Raw genomic sequence first — 18,808 nt, forward strand, 5'->3', positions numbered from 1 at the left:
GAGAACAGCTGGCCGGAATCAGCGTTCATAAATCAAATCAACCTTGAGCTAAATGCTCCTTACTCCACGGAGCGCGGATATCCAATATCCAACCTGAAAAAAATTTCACTGCAATCGGTAACACAATGAAAACGCCGGAATAAAGTTTGTTTTGGTCTGTGGCCTTTAAAGACGGCGCCAAGCGACTGCGTGAGACGTAAACGTTATACGCAGTGACGGTGATTCCAAAGCTCAATAGCTAAAAGTTGCTTCACTAGAGAATGTCGCATGTTTTCACATCGGTGGACAGTTTTATGTGACACTGACTTGTGCTTGGATACTTTCACTTTCTATCAACACTCAGCAGGAAAGTTTGAGACAAACAAAATACCAAATAAACAGCCTGGGGGGGGGAATCTTCTTCTTCGACTTGTTCCTTCATTGTCTTGGATTTTTTTGAAACCTGAAGTCATCCGTCTCTATTTCTGAAATCCTCCAAACGCGGGGCTAAGCGCTTTCACTGGGTTGTCTCTAATTTGGAACGCCTATAAATAAGTCTTTAAAGCCCAGCACTTCTATGTCATCAATAATTGTTTGCCTTTGTTGTGTTGAAGTCGCCCTTCATTGTTGTTGCTTGCATTTTCTTATTGCTGCACTTGTTTCAGTCTCTTCCTCTCGTACGGAGTCGGCTGTGACAGGTCTTTGGGTTTATATAAATAGCGCAGTCTGTGACAAAGGGCTCCAGTAATTTTACTTGAGCATATTTTATTTTCAAAGAGCCCACAGTTTGCTCTAAATATAACATTTAAACAAAGCAGGAGCTTTGTTGGGCTCATGAAAGGTCGTTGAGTCTGTCACAGCAGCAGAATGTCAAATACTCTTCAGAAATACCAAACTTGTCTCAGATCTGCTAAACTACTGCTTTATACAGAAGAAAGTATCACGGCTCCAAAATGAGAGCTATATTCTCACTGACAGCGGTGTGGGAAAAAAAAGAAGTAAAGGCGGCTTTGGATCACAATAGAGTCAACCCTGCGGCTGGTAAATCATCCCAACTGAATGACCCATGTTTTATTAGAGACGGGAGGGTGGGCATTTTTTACATTGTTTATCAATTATTGTGGAAAAAAAAATCTCTGATCATAATAAGGATCTTTGATTTATTGTTGTCTTGCCAAATTTCAGTGTTTGATGGTAAATAAAAATACAAAATTGACAGCGTTGTTGAAGATGAAATCTGTTGCTATTTTCTCCACTGCTAGTTTCACAAACGCATACATTCGGCAAATATGATTTAATGCAGTTACTTAGTGCAGCAGTGATATAAATCACCCTTCTCTAAGTAGGTGCTGTCTTAAAGAAGCCTGTTGTAAATGGAGATGTTTTTTAAGAACAATATTTGTGTTTGTGGTGCTAAGATTAACGTGCCATATAGTCACAGCCATACAGTTTACCTCAAAAGACAAGTAATAAATGCTTGTATAATCATGACGTTTATTGATATCACAGTATCTCCACAAAAGTCCATATTGCCCACCCCTGTTTTTGCATTGACAAAATAATTTTTCTGTAGTGGATAGGGCACCAAAAATGGCTCCACCCCACGGGCCAACATCCTTGTAAATCCGGCCCTGGTCAGTACTTTTCAAATAGAGGCATGGCGGAGTGTGTGGAGGTGTGAGAAGCAGAACTTTACTATTTTCTTGATTCATACTTGACTGCTAAACAAGCCTCCGGCCACTAGGGGGCAGCAGAGTTAAAATTAATCAACAGACAGCCTGTTCAAGCTAGTAGAAACAGCAGCCTACACAGGCACAGAGCTGAGAGGGATGAAGTTTGTGACAGTGCACAGAAAAATTCCTTTGTGAGTACTGTCTGTACATGGTTTTAAATGACAACAGCTTTTCATTATTACTTTAATTTGTTATTTAAAAAATAAATTAACAATACACTTGTGAAAGGATGTGCTCCGATGGAACCCTCTGTGTGAGTGAGAAGAGTAGCACAACTCGCTCCTGCTCCTCCATGATTGTGAAGCATAGAGCTGGTAGCATCATGGGATGGAAATGCGTCTCTTCCAGGAAACGTTTTTCACAATTTGAGAATATGGATGGAGCTAACTGCAGCACAATCCTGGAAGAAAACAGACTGGGATCAATGTTCACTTTCTGGAGGGAGAAAAGCCTGGAACATTCACCCAAAGCTGCAACTGAAGAGTCTGGATCAGACCAATGGGCCACATCTGGGCCGCTAATGACCTATGGACCGTGAGTTTGGAGTAAAAGAGCAAATTCCTTTACTTTGTTATAGGTGCATGAAATACAACGACACAGCTTTTATTTTGAAGGCCACTACTGTATTTCCTTCATAACATCGCTGGTGCGGTTTTGTGCCTCAGGAAATGTGTTGAACGGCTTTCAGGAAATTAGCTCTTTCCACTTAGAAATGTCAGCAAACATAAAATTAAAAAAACATTGACGCAGAATTCAGAGGTTTATTAAGGCATGGAGTTCTAAATATATCTTTGCTGAAATCGACAACAAAGCTCTGTGCTTACTGTGTGAAGAACATTGAACGGTGCTCAAGGATTTCAGTTTCAACTTTCCAAGAATTTTGCAAGATATGGTGAACCATTTCAGCTTGTCACTGAAATCTGATTAGCTCTGACAACAAAAGGCACATGTGTGTTACTCTCTGTGCTCCGTAACAAGGTTTAGATTTATGTGTTAAGTGTGGCCTAATCAAAGCTCACGCCTAGGCCTGGTGGAGAATCTGTAAAAAACAGTGGATGTGAACAGCTGGTGTGGACGTACCTGAAAAGACATGCAGCTGTTACTGTAATGAAAAACAGTTTGAAGTATTTAAGTCTTAGCTTAATGTCAATGCACAGATTTCTGTTTGAGAATATAAAAATATATATGTATATATTACTCTGCAATACCAAATCCTAGCTTAATAAATTAAAGTTTGTAATAAATTGTGACATTTTTTTCCCCTTTTTACTATTTCCTTTAACTGTGCCCCGGCTTAAGCGTAATTAAACTAAGTTGAAGTAGAAGTTTGTAGAATGAAAGTGTGAATTTGTTTCGTCAGCAGATGTGTAGATGCAGGTCAAGTCACACTCCATGTGAACGGGCCATTTAGCGTCTAACGCATGGTAACTGCTCAGTGCTCTGACCTCGGGGCATGTCATTCCAGCTCTATTTGCCGCGGCCTTCGCAAAGCTCAGACCAGGACAACGTGGGGTGTAAAGTGCAATCTCTCTGCTGTGTTATCGAGCTGCCACACTCACCCGGTTTGCTTAATTTCCCCCCCGGGGAGCAATATTTGACTGACTCTCCGGCCCCAGAGCACCAGCTGCACAAAATGCTGATAATGATAGACGTCAGAGGTACGGTGAGCCGTACGGGTCACAGAGAGCACATCCGAGGTCACACAGCTGCTCCCATCTGTCTACGCCGTCTGCAACTTCAACGTTCTCCATCGCATATCAGCAGCTAATCTTGTTTAAAAGGGAGAGGTTCCATTGTTGAGCTCTGAAATGAATTTGTTCATATTTTCTTAAGTTCCAGCACTTACACATGAGAAACTACTCACCAGCAGTGACAGTCTGATGCACACCAGGTCAGGTCAGGTGTTTCTAACAGTAACCCAGATGTTATAGTCAGGATATTACTGGACAATTTTCTTGTTTTCTTTAGTGATCTGGACCAATTTAAGGTGTTTCACTAAGGACTAGACCTGTCGCAATAAATAATGAATCAATTAATGGCGTCATAAATTTAAAAAGATCTCTATAATTTCCATTTGCATGATTTATATTTCTTCTCTTTTCCCTCTAGATTTGCAATCAGGTTAAGAAAGTAAATATTGGGCAGGCTGGTGTGAGTCCAGCTTGTCTGCATGGGCACCGGTCCAGCTTGGAGGCTCAACTCTCTCCCTGATGAATTGCAGCTGACCTTTCACTGTAACATCTGCTGGGCAGTGGCCGCTGCAACCTCCCTCTCATCTCTACTCCCTGCGGTTCCAACAGCCTCCGCTCGTTTGCTCGTTTGTCGTCATCGTCGCAGATGGATGTTAAACAAGTTAGCCTTCTGCCAATTCCAGCATCAAATCAAGGTGGGCGTCAGCGTCCCCTGCCCCCCACCCCGCCCTCCATTAGCCACGTGTTGTTTCTCCTTCGAGCGGCGACATGACTTCTGTAATGACCTCATGGCGCTTCGCTGAGATTGCCTGACTGGATTTCTGCTGACAACAGCTGCTCTGATCACATATTGATGATCAGATTGTGCAACCCACCCCTCTGTGGGCTTGTGATTGTGATTGCTTCCCCTTATCCGATTACACTCAATGAAAATGAATATTTTTTTTCATTTCAGAGAGAGTCAGCCTTTTGTAATTACAACGGTGGTTTTGAAACAGAAATCCATTAGCTTAATGAATTGATCGCCAAGGAGAGGGATGTGTTAATTTACTGAGCAGAATCTGGTCTTTAGAGCGTTGTACTTCCCACTTATTTGAACTCACACTGCAAATTCTGTGATAGTATTGATAGAACCACACAATCCTGGACACCCTCTGCTGTTAGACGTTATTAAAGGGGCGGTACGATGTGTTTTCCAAACACAGTGTCATTTTATTGCACATTCAACTAACTATGTTAAGTTCAGTTGTTATAAAACTACTGTAAATATCAAAGTGTTTCTTATACTATATTATATGTATGTATTGAAAGAAATTTGACCACAACTCGACGCCTTAAAATTGGCTTTTGTCTCTTTAAGAAGCTCCAAGTTATTCCTATTCTCCACTTTGATCACATCATCACATCACTGCTCCTCCATGATGCCGTTTACAGCTGTTTTTAGGAGCGTTGGACTGAGAAGAAGTTCGTTTGATCAGTATCAAACGCTTCAACAGATGTGCAGTTCCACCAGGTGTTTGTAAATTGCTGCTGCTAGTCTGGAGGAGCTGAGTGGGGGAATCACGGGGGTTTGGAGCTCGCCTGGAGACCGCAGCTTCAAAGCGGAGCATTGGATTAATAGGCGGCACATTCTGTGAGCAACCATAGAACGGTTGCCATGGGAGATTAAAGGATTTCTCAGACATGCATGAAAAAATCAAGAGAACACGAGGTATGTTTTTGATGAGGGAATAACATTATAACATGATGTAGAGCTAAAAAAAAGAGTAAATTTTCATCATATGTGTCTTTGTTTTTATGTCGACCAATTTGCTGAATGTTAGGCTAATGCTAGGTAACATACAGTATTATCAGTGTTTTGATATTACTTGTTGACTCGTCGTTTGCAGACAAACTGAACAGAAAACATTGTTCTGCTGATTGACATTCTTTGCTTTATTTGAATGTTATCCTAGTAAAGGTATGAAAATTGAATCAGTTCAAAACCTAGTAAATAAACCAAAGGTTTACAGGGCAAATATGCTGCTTTAAGACCTTAGATTAGCTGTGGAAAATAAATTGAGAGAAGAGTGTTGTTGTTGTTTATATGCTGCTGCGGATTTTGCCTCTGATGCCATGGAGTTTCGGGTGATTAATCATTCATTTTGAGCATCTGTGTGCCCGTGCAAAAACAGGCAGCAGGTCCGCTGCTGGCATGAGCTGACTAGGCTTCTTAAGGCTCTAATTTGTGTGGTTTGTCTATTGAGAGTAAAAGAGGAAACTACACCACTATCAACTGATTGCATGATTGAAGAGAAAAACAGCATTACTGATTTAGGTATTTATTTCTTCTTTTTGAGCGATGGCTCTGTTGCAGCCTGTGTTTCTGAAAGGCTTTAGTCCGGTCCTGTCAGTTTGGTTGTTTCCTCTGAGCTACAGGACACTCAGAACATGCAGCACCAACTGAGGGACAGACTGCTGCTGTACGTTAATGCTGAGTCTCATGCCTTGAAAAGTATACAAGCCTTTGGATGTTTTTCCCTTTTTATTGCACTTACAAACCAGTCGTGATCAACAAAATTTGTTTTTTGACAAAAATAGTTAGAGTTCATGTCGATGTCAACATGAAAATTTACTTCTACCATTAGCATAGATAGGCTAATTCTAGCATTGGATGTGCTGGCAACTAGGATGCCTTGGCTGTAAACTTATATTAATCATTCACTGGTTACCATTTGTTAAATGATACTAACCAAATGCGAGTTGGTTTCTATGGTAACATTTTACCAGAAGAAAATCTTTGGGAACCATTCGGGGGGGCAGAAGAAAATCTTTGGGAACCATTCGGGGGGGCAGAAGAAAATCTTTGGGAACCACTACTTTAAGCTAAGAAACAGAGCACTGTTGAACTTTCAAGGTCTTTATCAGTAGGTTTGTTGCTTTTAGCTGCACACCTGAAACAACAACACACTTCCTTAAACACACACACACACACACTTGCATCACATTCCAACGACTTGGCATGTGCAGATGCTGGCCTGCCCACGGTATCAGCATATGACCAAGTGGACTGCGGTGCGTGCCAAAGTCCAGCCTATTGTCCGGGGCGTGCGTGCCCAAGAAGATAAATATGTAATGTACTCTGATTACTTTGTTCTTTCTGTGGTGTTCATTCATACTGCATGAAGGAGTCCAGCGCTGTACAACTCTATATGTCGTCAAAAACCAATTAGACTTCGGCTTGTGAAAACTAAAACTGACCCCAGCTCCTTTTCTTGGGCTGGAAACAAAAGAACTGGGTGACAGAAAAAGTTAACAACCCCCAGTTGCAAAAAAAATTGCAAATATTTTCCTCATTGTCCCGTAGGGGATTTGGCAAAAAGTGAGATAATCCAGACCCTTTGTGTAACGTAATAGAACAGTCATACTTTACATTAGAAAGACCAAAGGGTCACAAAACTCATCATGGGCTTTACATGCCTGCAATGGCATGTTGATATGTCATCACAACCAAAGTTTAAGTTTTGGGATTTTCTTTTTTAATTTTATATCAGAATAATTCTGCATATGATGACTTGCTCTTGGCTTTGACACTTTGTAATATTCCTTATGACCTACAGCTTGTAAAATGAGCATTGAATATGTCAACAGTTTTCTCAGTTTTAGTATGTCCTACAGGACCCAATGATTCACACGACATGTCAACAACAACTCCACAGATACAAAGAATTCAAAGCAAATTAGTTCACTAATGTAGTTATTGGTACAGAAGTGGAATGGAACAGGAATAAGTATTGAACATACCAAAGGAAATGTAGTAAAGACTTTGTGGAAACTGCTTTATTTGTAAGAAAATCATCAAAGAGAAACTAGTCAGATGTAATTTTGACCCATTCTTCCAAGCTTTCTTCAAATCTTCAAAGGTTCTGGGGTTTCATTCTATGCACTCTGAAAACCAATTAAGAGTTTCTTTGCTGTTAACTATTATCTTGCTTGGATTTCCACATTTGTTTCAACTTCAGACTCTTGTGAAGAAAGTACATCTCCCCCTTCATCCTTCCTCCAAGTTTATTCGGCTTCCATTTTTCCTCCAAACATGATTTGTCCAATGACACCCAAAGAGTCCTGATTTGGGATTGGCTTACCAAATTGTATGTTCCCAACATTTAGACAGGATAGTCCAAAATGTTTGCAGTCAACTTTAAATAAGGCTCAATGTGCTTTTTCTTCAGCAGTGGAGTCTAGTGCAGGGAAGCCATTGCTACTGAGCAATAGCTTGTTTGAATGGGAAAAACTGTCTGGTATTTCCATATATTTTTGGTACTCAACTGTATTGATCATTGTCATGACTCCTTTTTCAGAAATCCTATATGGCCCTGACCTTGCCAGTTATAGCTAAATAAGTCTCTAATAACACTAACTGGAACATTCAGCGGTTTTGAAGTACAGTATGTTTTACAACAATACAATTTTTGTGAAGGTTTCTTTTGCTTTTACCAATCACGCCAATCTTGGCAATACTTTGATAGTAGCAAGGCATTTTATAGGTTCTCACTGTGACAATTGGGAATATCCTAAACCAGTTTAAGAAGCACTGAAGCAGATGCTAATTTTGATGTTGGTAGCTCACAATTAGCAGTTCTCATAGTGCTTACAAATAATTTGTCACTCTGTCACTGTTTCTTTTCCAACCAAGTACCTATAATTAAAAATGAAAACGGTTTTAATATGTTTCATATTTCTGTGAGTAATTGTCAGCCAGCCTGAGGAACAGCTTTTATTAATTGCCTCTGTCAACACAACAGGGTAAATAAATGACTCCTTCCTTTCTCAGGGTTTCCTCCAGACGTTTTGCTAAGCCTGGTGAAAGGGGAGCTGGGTCAGTCATCCAGAGGCCCGCTGTGTTTCTGAGTTAAAAAATGCTTAAAGTTGACAGGAAGTTTTAAAATTTGACTAGGTAATCATGGGTTTTCGGAAGACATTATTAACAATACAACACCAACTACAAGGTACTAAAAAAGGCAAGCATAAAACATAAATTTTTTGCACTTTAGTTGTTTCATACTAATTAAAGTATGAATTAAACCTTTTCGATTCTTTATACGTGTCTTGTCACTGTTTACTGAAGTTGTTGGTGTGTAGACCGGTAAAGACAAGCCATCTGTACTTGTCGTGGTTACAGAGTTTCAGTGAATAAAAAAAGACACCTGACCTCAGACCCCTGTGTGTTCAAATACTGACCATACTATGTTGCCATGGTGCTTTCAAAGGTTTTTTCTGAAGATACCTTTTCTCCCCTAACATTGTTACTGGTGCATAAAAAAAACATATAATAAACAAACAACACTAAGCCTGGTGGGGGAGCAGGAAAAACCTGGTGGCCCATCAGACTTAGAAAGTACTGGGGGAACCTGATGTCTTATTTCAAAATAAGAGACTCAAGCAGCAATGGGGTGTAAGCAAAGGACACACCTTCATGTGCAGAGCTCATATTAATATCTTACATTTATTTAGCCATAAATAACTAATTGCTGGACAGCAACAAGTTTTGACTTTTACATTAGAAAGACCAAAGAGTCAACCGTTTTACTGAAGAGACTCTTTAACCCCCAACATTGTTACTGGTGTATAAAAAAAACTTATAATAAACAAACAATGCTAAGCCTGGTGGGGGAGCAGGCTTAGCCTGGGTCTTTACAAGAATTTATTTTTCCATCCTAAATTTGTTACACCCTTTATAGGAGCTGGAGGACAACTGAAAACAAAGAACACAATTTGCTTGCTGGTCTTATTTGCATTCAAAGAAGTCAATGAAAGTTTGCTTCAAAATACATATAGTCAGTTCTCATGTCTCCTGCTTCTCATAATGAAGACATGCACAGAGATGGTGATTGGGTTCAGCCTGACTGCATTCAAATATGAAATGTGAGCCCCTGATAGAAGCCGGACTGAATTAGTAATTGCAATAAGAGAGGGCCCAGCTGTAAAGCTGAACGCTCTGTGGTGCCCCTTATATTTATGTGTAACGCTTAGACCAAAGTTCCATCGTATATTTTAATGGATTTCCAGGAAAACCTGCCAGCCCGATCTGCTGTAGTAATTTATTTATCATTGTGAAATAGATGTTAAGTGTTGAGTCCGAAATAGGATGTTTGGCACAGGATGGTTTTTCTGGCCGAGTGCTTTCCAAGGCTGCTCAGCATCTAGTCCTGACGCTAAATGCTTCAGGTGATAAAATATTGATTAGGGACAATGGAAGTATGGGATGTGATGGCGTCGGCTTACCTGAGAAGGCAAACAAACGCATATCAGGACCCCCTGCAGTCTGCTTAGCACTGTGGAGTTGGGATTGAAGACGTCATCATACACCTGCTACAACAAACCCACTGTCATCTGGACAATGCAGGCAGCCCTGTGAGGATAATGTTCTTTGATTTCTCCAGTGCATTTAATGAAATTCAGCCTGATTTGCTTTGTGGGAAACTCCAGAAGACACAGGTGGAGGCCTCAGCACTCACCTGGATCTATGACTTCCACATGAACAACCCACGGTTTGTGAGCCTGAAGGACTGTGTGTCTAACCAGGTGGTGAGCACCACAGGGCTCTGTACTCTCACTTCAGACTTCTAGCACAAAACAGACTGTTGTCATCAAAACAAAAGAGACGATTCCAGATTTTAAGAAAAACAACCTGAGGTAAAACATTTTTTCCATTATGGAAGAAGAAGTGGAGGTATTTAAATATTTTGTTGTTCACATGGACAACAGACCGGACAGAAAGATGCAAGTCTGCTGTGGAGAGGTCATTGTTTTGGAGCAGCGGCATCGGAAATGAACGTAAAAAGACTCAACCTGATAAAGAAAGTCTGGTCTGTTCTGAGGACGACTGGTGAACCTCTGGAGGTGACGATGCAAAGAAGGATTCAGCATTTCACTTCCTTCTTGGGGTTAATAAAAGTGGTTTTTAACTGAACTGAACTGAAATGGTTGAGGTAATCAGATTTTAATGAGGGACAACGAAAGTATGAGATACAATCACTGTTTTATGTTGCATTGCTTCTCACTTTGTTTGTCTCAGTTCCTTAAGGATTAAAACTGAAGGCCTCATTACTATGATGACACAATCAGACGACTTTTCTTGAAACATGCTCAGTATTTGGTATGAAGTGGTATACCTATATGAAAAAAGTACTTCTGTGCTGTTAGATGTCTGAGAATGATCCTTAATTGGCTGAACAAAATCTTCCAAAAACACAGGTAGGAAAAAAAAATAAGTCAAAGCAAAACAAGACAAATTTTATCTAGCAAAACACTTTGATGCCATAGCAGAATTTGATACTATAAAAACATTCATTCTGCCACATGAAGATGACAGGACACACCAGTGTCATCTTCATGAGACTGGTCATGAAGATGACACAGGTGTGTCCTGTCATCTTCATGACCGATTCAAGCATCTGCAGGAAATCTCCTCAAGTAGTTTGGTGAATGCACTTCCAAAAGTTTAAGGAAAAACATACCTGGAACAGCGAACACATAATGCCATGAAGCTTTGTGATTTAGAGAGATCAACTTTTCTTATTTGACTTCCATAACTACTGGAGTGAGATTGAAACTCTTGACTGCAGAGGAATTAATATGTTAACTGTGATTCTGATCTCCATTCCTGCGTTTGTCTTTCTTTCCAGATGAAGTCTACAGAGGTGGACCAAGGGCTATTCACAGACAGCTACTGCAAAGTGTGCAGCGCTCAGCTCATCTCCGAGTCCCAGAGGGTGGCCCATTATGAGGTGAAGATGGCCTCCAAGATTACATCATCCCAGTCTGTTACACTTCACTGCTGTTGTGGGGATAATTAATTCTCAGGATCATGTTGTTGTGCTCCTGCCTCCAGAGAGACCAGGCTGATCTATCCACCTGAACCCTGCAGCTGGCAGGAAACACACCCACCTTTGACTTTTTAGCTGCCTCTTTGATGCCAATTTTGTTACTAAGTAGTAACTGCTGCACTTAAGAGTCTGAAATTCTTAAAAGTGTTTTACGCTACATTGTAGGGCTGGGTGATAAATCGATTGTATTGATCAGTGATGTTTCTGGTTGTTGAAGGTTTATTTATTTATTTACTTTTTTTTTTTTACCAATGCACTCCTTGTGTTTCTGTAGCTCAGAGTGAAGTTAGCTCACCCAAGGTCCACCGTTTTGTGTGACAGCCACGTTTTACAGCTTCTGCTTAATTGGACTTTGAATTCACTGCAAAAGCCCTAAATTTTACCAAGTGTTTTTGGTTTTGTTTCTAGTGCAACTATCTTAGTTCACTTGAAATAAGTCAAAACTAACCTACAGGTAACTTTTCAGCAAGATATAAGAGCTTGTTTTAAGTAAATAATTTGTTAATATTGGTGAAAAAGATTATTTCACATATTACAAGACATTTTCCCATGTTCTAAGTTAAATAGTCTTCCAAAAGAACATGTATTTTAATCAACATTAAGGAATTATTGACTTAAAGCAAGTGCCAATATCTTGCTGAAAAATTATTTGTAAGTTAGTTTGGTCTTATGCCAAGTGTACTAAGATATTATGCTATAGAAAATCTTATAAAATCACCTTCTCTCTCCTATCTATTTCCTGTCTACATATTATTCATGAAAATGTCACTAGAGCACAAAACAATATAAAATAAGCATTTAAAGTCCTAAAAAGTGAGATGCTTGTGCTTTCAGAACTTTTGGTGACATTAATTCTCGGCATTTATGGTGTTACTGCCATAAAATTAGTTTTATTCCTGTCTGACCCATTGCAGTGGTTTTATGTCTACCTGTATGTCCCTTCATAATGGCTTTTCTACCATTAAGCCGTATGAGTAATTTACATAATAAGCGTGTTCCATAGAAAACAACATTAAAAAGCAACATTATTAGTAAACTGCGTGCACCACAAGGCTCAGTGGTAGAGCAGGCGCACCATATTTTAGGATATAGCGCTCAGTGCAACTATCCTTCCCGATCCTGGGCTATTTACTGCATGTCTTCTTCTTCTCTCTCTTCTGTTCTTCTTATCAAGCTCCTAACAATAAATAAAACCTAACAGTCCCACAAAATTCTATTTAAAAAATCCTTTTAATTGCATGAACCACATTTCTGCATCTGTCATTAACCCTGGCCTGGAACGAGTCTCTTTCCTGCACAGCCTCTGAATGTGCAGTAAAGCTGCTGCTTTGGTTGCTTCCTCTCTGCGTGTTTCTTGTCGGAATGCGAACCGCTGCAGTAATGCAGATGTTGCCTCTCGCCGACCATCACGGCAGGCCAGGAGAGCTGCGGGTGTGACTGCAGGCCTGCAGCAGCTGGACAGCTGCGCTAGCACGACGTGGAAAGAGCCACGCGAACAGAACTGACCTGGCAGGAAGAAAACTGTTTGAAAACTTCCTGTCTGTCCGATAATGTTAGGCTGGTTCTTGCTAAATAGAGAGCCATGGACTTTTCTGGGCATTTCAAAAGTTTGCACAACTTTGTGAGTTAACTTTTTCTTTTTAAATTTTATTCTAAAAGTGCTAACAGGGCAAACTTTGTGTGTGTGGAAGGCTTTTCATTTGCTCAGAACATTGCTACGAGGCACAAAGACTTGGCCGCACCGACGCAAATCAAATATTAATTTTGTTCTTGTGTGATGAATGCTGAGTACAGCACTGAGGCTGTAGCCTCCTGGAGATGCAACGTGTTTTGGTTGTTCTTTTAGAGCAATAAGGGTCTGATGCGTCATAGTGACGACAGGAGAACCAAATTATAAAACCCCATTTATAAAACAGGACCGACTGTGAAAGCTACTCCATTTTCTGAGCCTCAGTTGCTCACAGGGATAACTGTCTTACAATCCGAAAAGTTGCAGGCTTCGTTCCAGCTTTCCTTGCTACACGTCAATGTGTGAATGTGTGCACATCTGTGACACGCTACAACAAAACCAGGAACAAGTCATCAAAACACAGAGAAAAAATATAGAAACCACCAAATTCTGAGAAAATAGCCATTTCTGTTGTTTTTTACAAAATAAACTAGTCATGAACAATCTGCCCTTTGCTTTAAATAGCAGTTTGAGAAGTTTTAAAATGGTCAACTTTGTGCTTGAATTCAGCTTGTTCACACAGTAAACTGGAGCCAGCAGCCAATTGAGTTTCTGTGCTTTGGGCCCGCAGCTGATTAACATACCAGCTTTTATTGGCCAGTCACACACTTTTCTTATTGATTTCAGCCAATGCATTTAAAAGGAACGCATGGTTACTTTATTCTGAGTTTCCATTTAGAAGTGAGCTGAAGCTGAAGATGATGACGAATGCTTTGGACTCAAAAGAGTAAAAGCTGGAACGCAACATGTCAGACGCTGTGGCCGCAACAACATTTGAAGAAGATTTGGGACGCTGTCGTTCAGCCGCAAACTTTCGCCAGAGTTTATTTGGAACGTGCAGATGGATTGTAAAGAATCAGAAAGAAATTGGCAGGACATGAGAATGTTTGGACATCTTGTGGCTAACAGATGTATCGTCCTTACGTTGAAGAAATATTCTGGTGAAAAGAAAACACGCCTGGACTAGTTATATAATTGGAGGCCTTGAAGTCTGCAGGAATACTTTTCAGGTTCTAATGGGTGCGTTTTTTATTTTCAGAGCACGATTACGACGCATAGCGTTAAATAATTTCAAAACCATTTTTTATGTTTTAGAGAACATACTGAGAAGAGTTTTGGTAAAATATGTGTTGAGTTTGTCTCGTTTCATCAGTGATAGTCAAGAGTAAAGGCGATGGATGAAGCATACCTCTGTCCCTATAGTGCCAGTCTTCTTTGTAGTTTTCCAGTCTGTGTAGCTGAAACCCTGTTCAGAGTGGCATGTCTAGATGTTTCAGTGTGATCGCAGATTTAAATGGACCGTCTGATCTTGCACGCAGCCTTTATCTCCTTCGACAACAAAAATTTATATCAAAGAGCTGCCAAGACGCAGGTGAGAGGAGGCAGCTTTCTCTCCAGAGGACGTTCAGGTCATGACGTTGTGGAAAATCTGGATAAATGCCAAGAATGCCTTTCAATCAACAGTTTGGTCGCCTCGGGTGTTGCTCTCTGCTCTTCAGATGAAATATTCTTTACAGACACATGCTGCTGTGAAGATATAGTCAGAATATCTTTGAATTTTAAACTTAAAGCAGCATTTGACAATCAACTGGAAAATGTAATTGATCTTGAACCCTCTCAACCACATCAGAGCTGAAATTCCCCGTGTTGAGGTGATCAGAGCAGATTCTGCCTCACAGTTCAAAGGATGGCAAGTTATGCATCCGTCTCTTTGCGTGTGGATCGGACAGGATGAGCACTGCACTGGCTCATGGGTGCTAGCAAGGGAGCTTTTCTTTTCTTTCTCACTATGGCGTCCTCGTCTGAAGGAAAACTGGAGTGGTAAGCAAGCAGAGAATGTTTTTCTTGGTTTCCTGTCCAGGCATTGCTTGTATGCTGACAGTCTACGTACATGTAACACTACCAGACTTTTTTAGGTGGCTTTTGAAGTCTTTTTAAAGTAGGTATACATTTTTAAATGGATAAATGGTAACCCTTCCCCTGCCTTAAGAGATGGTATCGTTTGGGCGCCTTGTCAGGCAGGGTCGCACTGACCCCTTGTGCGCCTCTGGCTTCACCTCTGTCCAACCGTGACATCTGCCACGCTCCTCCTGAGCGTCGCACTAAGACTGCGGGTGGGTTAAGAAATAATGTGAAGAGTTTTTTCCACTATGGATAATCTAGCTTGAGACACTCTGGTCTTGACTTAGACTTGGGTTCGGTGGTCTTGACTACAATACAAATCTGTAATATCTTTATTTATTCTGTCTGACTAAGTTCTTAAACATTTTTGGCATTGTGGAGAACATCATCCATTTGATTTTCTTTGCCCTTTGTCCACTTTGTATCTTCACTAATAGGTTTCCATTATCTTGAAAGCATTTGAAAAGAATTTTCCTTCTAACCATTTGTTGTGTTTTTTCCTCTGTGCTGCTCACTGTAGAGCTCTTGTCTCACTTAATTGGCAGATGAAAAAGTGGGCTGCAATATATTTGACTTTCGTATTTACTCCACCAGTGCCCAGACTGAGGTTTTTAGGGGTTGAATGCTTGTGCTGATACACGTTCACACAAAAATTGCTTGATTGAGCTGCTGTATTGTTGAAATATGATGTTGGATTCATAGTAAAAGAAAAAAAAGAAGTTGTTTTGCTGCAGCACAGGTTGCGTTGTGTCAGAATAAAGATGTTTGAAGAGGCCTGAGCCACAAATTTAATCTGTCAGGTGACTGACAGAACGTTAAATGGTAGAACAATTGTGTAATATTACAATTCTACAATAGCTCTTGGCAGAGGGAAGTTTCTTTAGCTCAATTCATTGCATGAAAAGTGGAACTTTTGTAACTCTGTGGCCAGATTAAGGGTTACACAAACCTGCATGATAACGAGCCAGAGTGACCAATGGTGAAAAAAATGTATCGTTGCACCATGTATGCTTTTTTATATGGATACAGATTGAGTCAATCACTGTCTTTTCTTGTAAAGGTGTGACGTCGCGCTTGTGCAATTCAAGTTCCAATTGAAATCATTGCCACCCAAATTGTTCCCACCACCAAACCCCCTACCCTAAATGATTTGCTAACAGCAGTTTCTGGCACAGAAACGTGAACACCACTCCCTGTTACAGCTTTTAACTGCTGGGATTTGTCGATATTCACAGGCTTGGAAATCTGGCTTTTTGTCCTGCATCTGGTGAAACAGCTGTGGGATAACAGCAGTGACTGAAGGTCTGCATGTTCTATTTATGTTTGAGACTTGTTTAAGTCAAGTTGTCAGACTTAATGTTAATATTACTTTCAGCAGAATCATCTACCATTCGTATATCCAGCTGCATTTTGGGTACAGAGTAGAAAAAACAAGTGGTGATGAGTCTCTGCCCACTAACCATTCCATGACTTTCCAAAGCCAAAAATCAATTCTGTCTCGGCTAATTCGGATGCATCCAATGTGTGTTATTGACGAGAATTGATGTGCATTAAATGTTGCCTCGCAGCATTCATGATGGGTTTTCTCCCTAAACTGGTTGCCTGGTCGCAGAGCCCATTTATCACTGTTTCATCAGATCCCTTAAACAGTAAAACGGTTTCACTTTCACATAAGTTGACCATTGTGGAGACGCCGTTTCCCCGCTTGGCAGTTTAGGGGCCTGACTTTGAGAAGTCAACTTCAACACACCTTTCCACTTCAGTCCATTTAGGACAACATAAAGAGTGGGTTTAATTTCTGGATTGTTTTGTTAAAGGGGAAAGAGCAATATGTATTTTTAAATCAGCACCAACTAGCTGATTTTCCTAGTGCCACAGTGTTGTCTGGATCTCGTAAAATAGCACAGCATAGGGAGCTGGACTGCTTCTGTTTAAGATTTGTCACTGTAAACAGGGTGGAAACAAGCAAAAATCATTCTTATAGGTTTCTACTGTATGTTTGAAGTAAAAAAAAAGTCTCAAAATTCCTAGTTGCAGTAAGTAGTTGGGCGTCTCATCACTCACCTGTTCCCCCGACTCCAGCAGCTGCGGCTGCTTTTGATTACTGTGAGACCTCAGTGTGTCACATAATATGAGCTAGAGCTCCAATATGAACCTACTGGGATCCCAGTAGGTCTTTCATCTTATGGAAAACGGGCATGTGGTTCCCTTGAGGCCTCAGCGATGCCAAAGCTGCCAGGCTTGATTCGCTGGGGTTTTGCTGCATTATTTTGAAAAGTTCTAATTTGACTGGCTCAGCTGAATATAGAGCTGTGGTGCCAAAGACAGTTCACCGGAGAGTAAGTTTGAGAAAGGTCAAATTTAAATGGCACAGATGAGCCGAGTATTTATAGAAATGGCATCGGTTTAAAATATAGTATTCACTTAACAGCATGGCATTTAGGAAGTCTGGAGGTCAGCAAGTTGGCTAAAACATCGTAAGGATGACTTTATAACCGCAGCAGTTATACTGTCATACGCTGCCAGTTAAAAGAATAACTAACATTATTGTGTTTGAGTACTGCTAATATTGTTTTCATACAAAACTTAATTTTGAATTTGTCCTTTGCTCCACATAGGAGTGGATGATAAGGACTGGGATTATCTCAATATTTTGTACTGCTCTTCTGATAACGATAAAAATGATGCTAATGCTAATGATTACTTCTTTTTTCATGGCTCAGCATTTAAAGGTGCCAAGTTTGTGATCCTTCTGTAACGCCACATACTTACAGATGTGTGGTATCACTAAGCTGCACGTAGAGACATTATTCATATGTTTGGATTTACTGTTATTTTTTTGATGCTCTCATGGGGAAAAAAGATGAGAAACGGTAAAAACAATTTTAGTCAGTTTATTTTTACATTAAGTGAAATTTGTGACGATAAATCAAAATTCTTATCATGAACTTTAATTTGTCACAATAAATGATAGATGATATGATAGCATTTCCATTAAGTGAATTTATTGTCGTAGTTTAATTTTTTGCCGTTTTATGTCTAATGGAAACACAGAGTTATGTGGCGTAGCTAGCTGCTTATTGCCTTCCTTCGGCTGTTCGTGTTCATCCACACCCTGGAAAAAAACACTTTTAGAAATGCCTCTGATTGTCACAAGAGGTAGTCAATGGCAACACCGCCATGTTACAAGAGTTTTAAACCACTAGCAGCAGCTCCCGTTTCTGATTCTCAGCCATCAGGTAAACCTGCATCCGCAGAGGGGAGGAGCTAAGAGTCTCTGTTAGCAGTCGGTTATGTTGACGTGGATCTTTTTGACAACCTCGGCGGCGATGCATCCTAAAGCGCTTCTGTCTCCACTGATTTTTAAACCTGCACGTTCACAAAGTGGTTCCGAAACGCTGTCGGCATTAAGCTCTCATAAAAAATTTTAAAAAATACGCATACTCAGATGCTTAAACTGCTCCTATTATTTTTTACTTGCTTTAGAGGCAATGGGATGGAAATATTAGCTATTTGTAGCGCTGATGGAAAAAAAAGATCTGCTGGAGCAAAATGAGGCAGAATCGTAACGGTGCCGATCGAAAATCAAAGAGAAGGTCTGTTAGGAGTAATCTGTGGAGGACACGCTCAGCTATTCTGCTTTGCTTTTACTTGGTTTCCTCAGGAATTGGTCTGTGTGCTAAGCGATAAAAAGCACAAGTAGAAGGTGATAAAGTTGGCCCAGAACCTTTTGCCGGAATGAAAAGTGGCCTGACACTTCCTGTTTAAGCAGAAACAGCACTGCTGAGCTGCTTGGTCCTCTTTGTGTGGTTCACCCTAATTCAGTGGCACTTACAGTGCAAACACTTGAGAGAAGGAGAGGTTATTAACAGGAAGAGACCTGAGAGATCAGCTGGTAGGTGGCCT

General features: G+C 40.4%; 1 protein-coding gene across 1 annotated transcript in view; it reads left to right on the plus strand.

Annotated features, from left to right (window-relative positions):
• zmat4 (zinc finger matrin-type 4) overlaps window positions 1-18,808 on the plus strand; it is an 80,005-nt gene that overhangs the window by 8,691 nt on the left and 52,506 nt on the right. Inside the window, exon 2 of the mRNA XM_023344267.1 lies at window positions 11,071-11,172. Coding sequence (XP_023200035.1) covers window positions 11,071-11,172 — 102 coding nt within the window. The remainder of the gene's footprint in view (window positions 1-11,070; window positions 11,173-18,808) is intronic.

This window comes from Xiphophorus maculatus, chromosome 12, assembly GCF_002775205.1.
Source record: "Xiphophorus maculatus strain JP 163 A chromosome 12, X_maculatus-5.0-male, whole genome shotgun sequence".
Taxonomy (NCBI): Eukaryota; Metazoa; Chordata; class Actinopteri; order Cyprinodontiformes; family Poeciliidae; genus Xiphophorus; species Xiphophorus maculatus.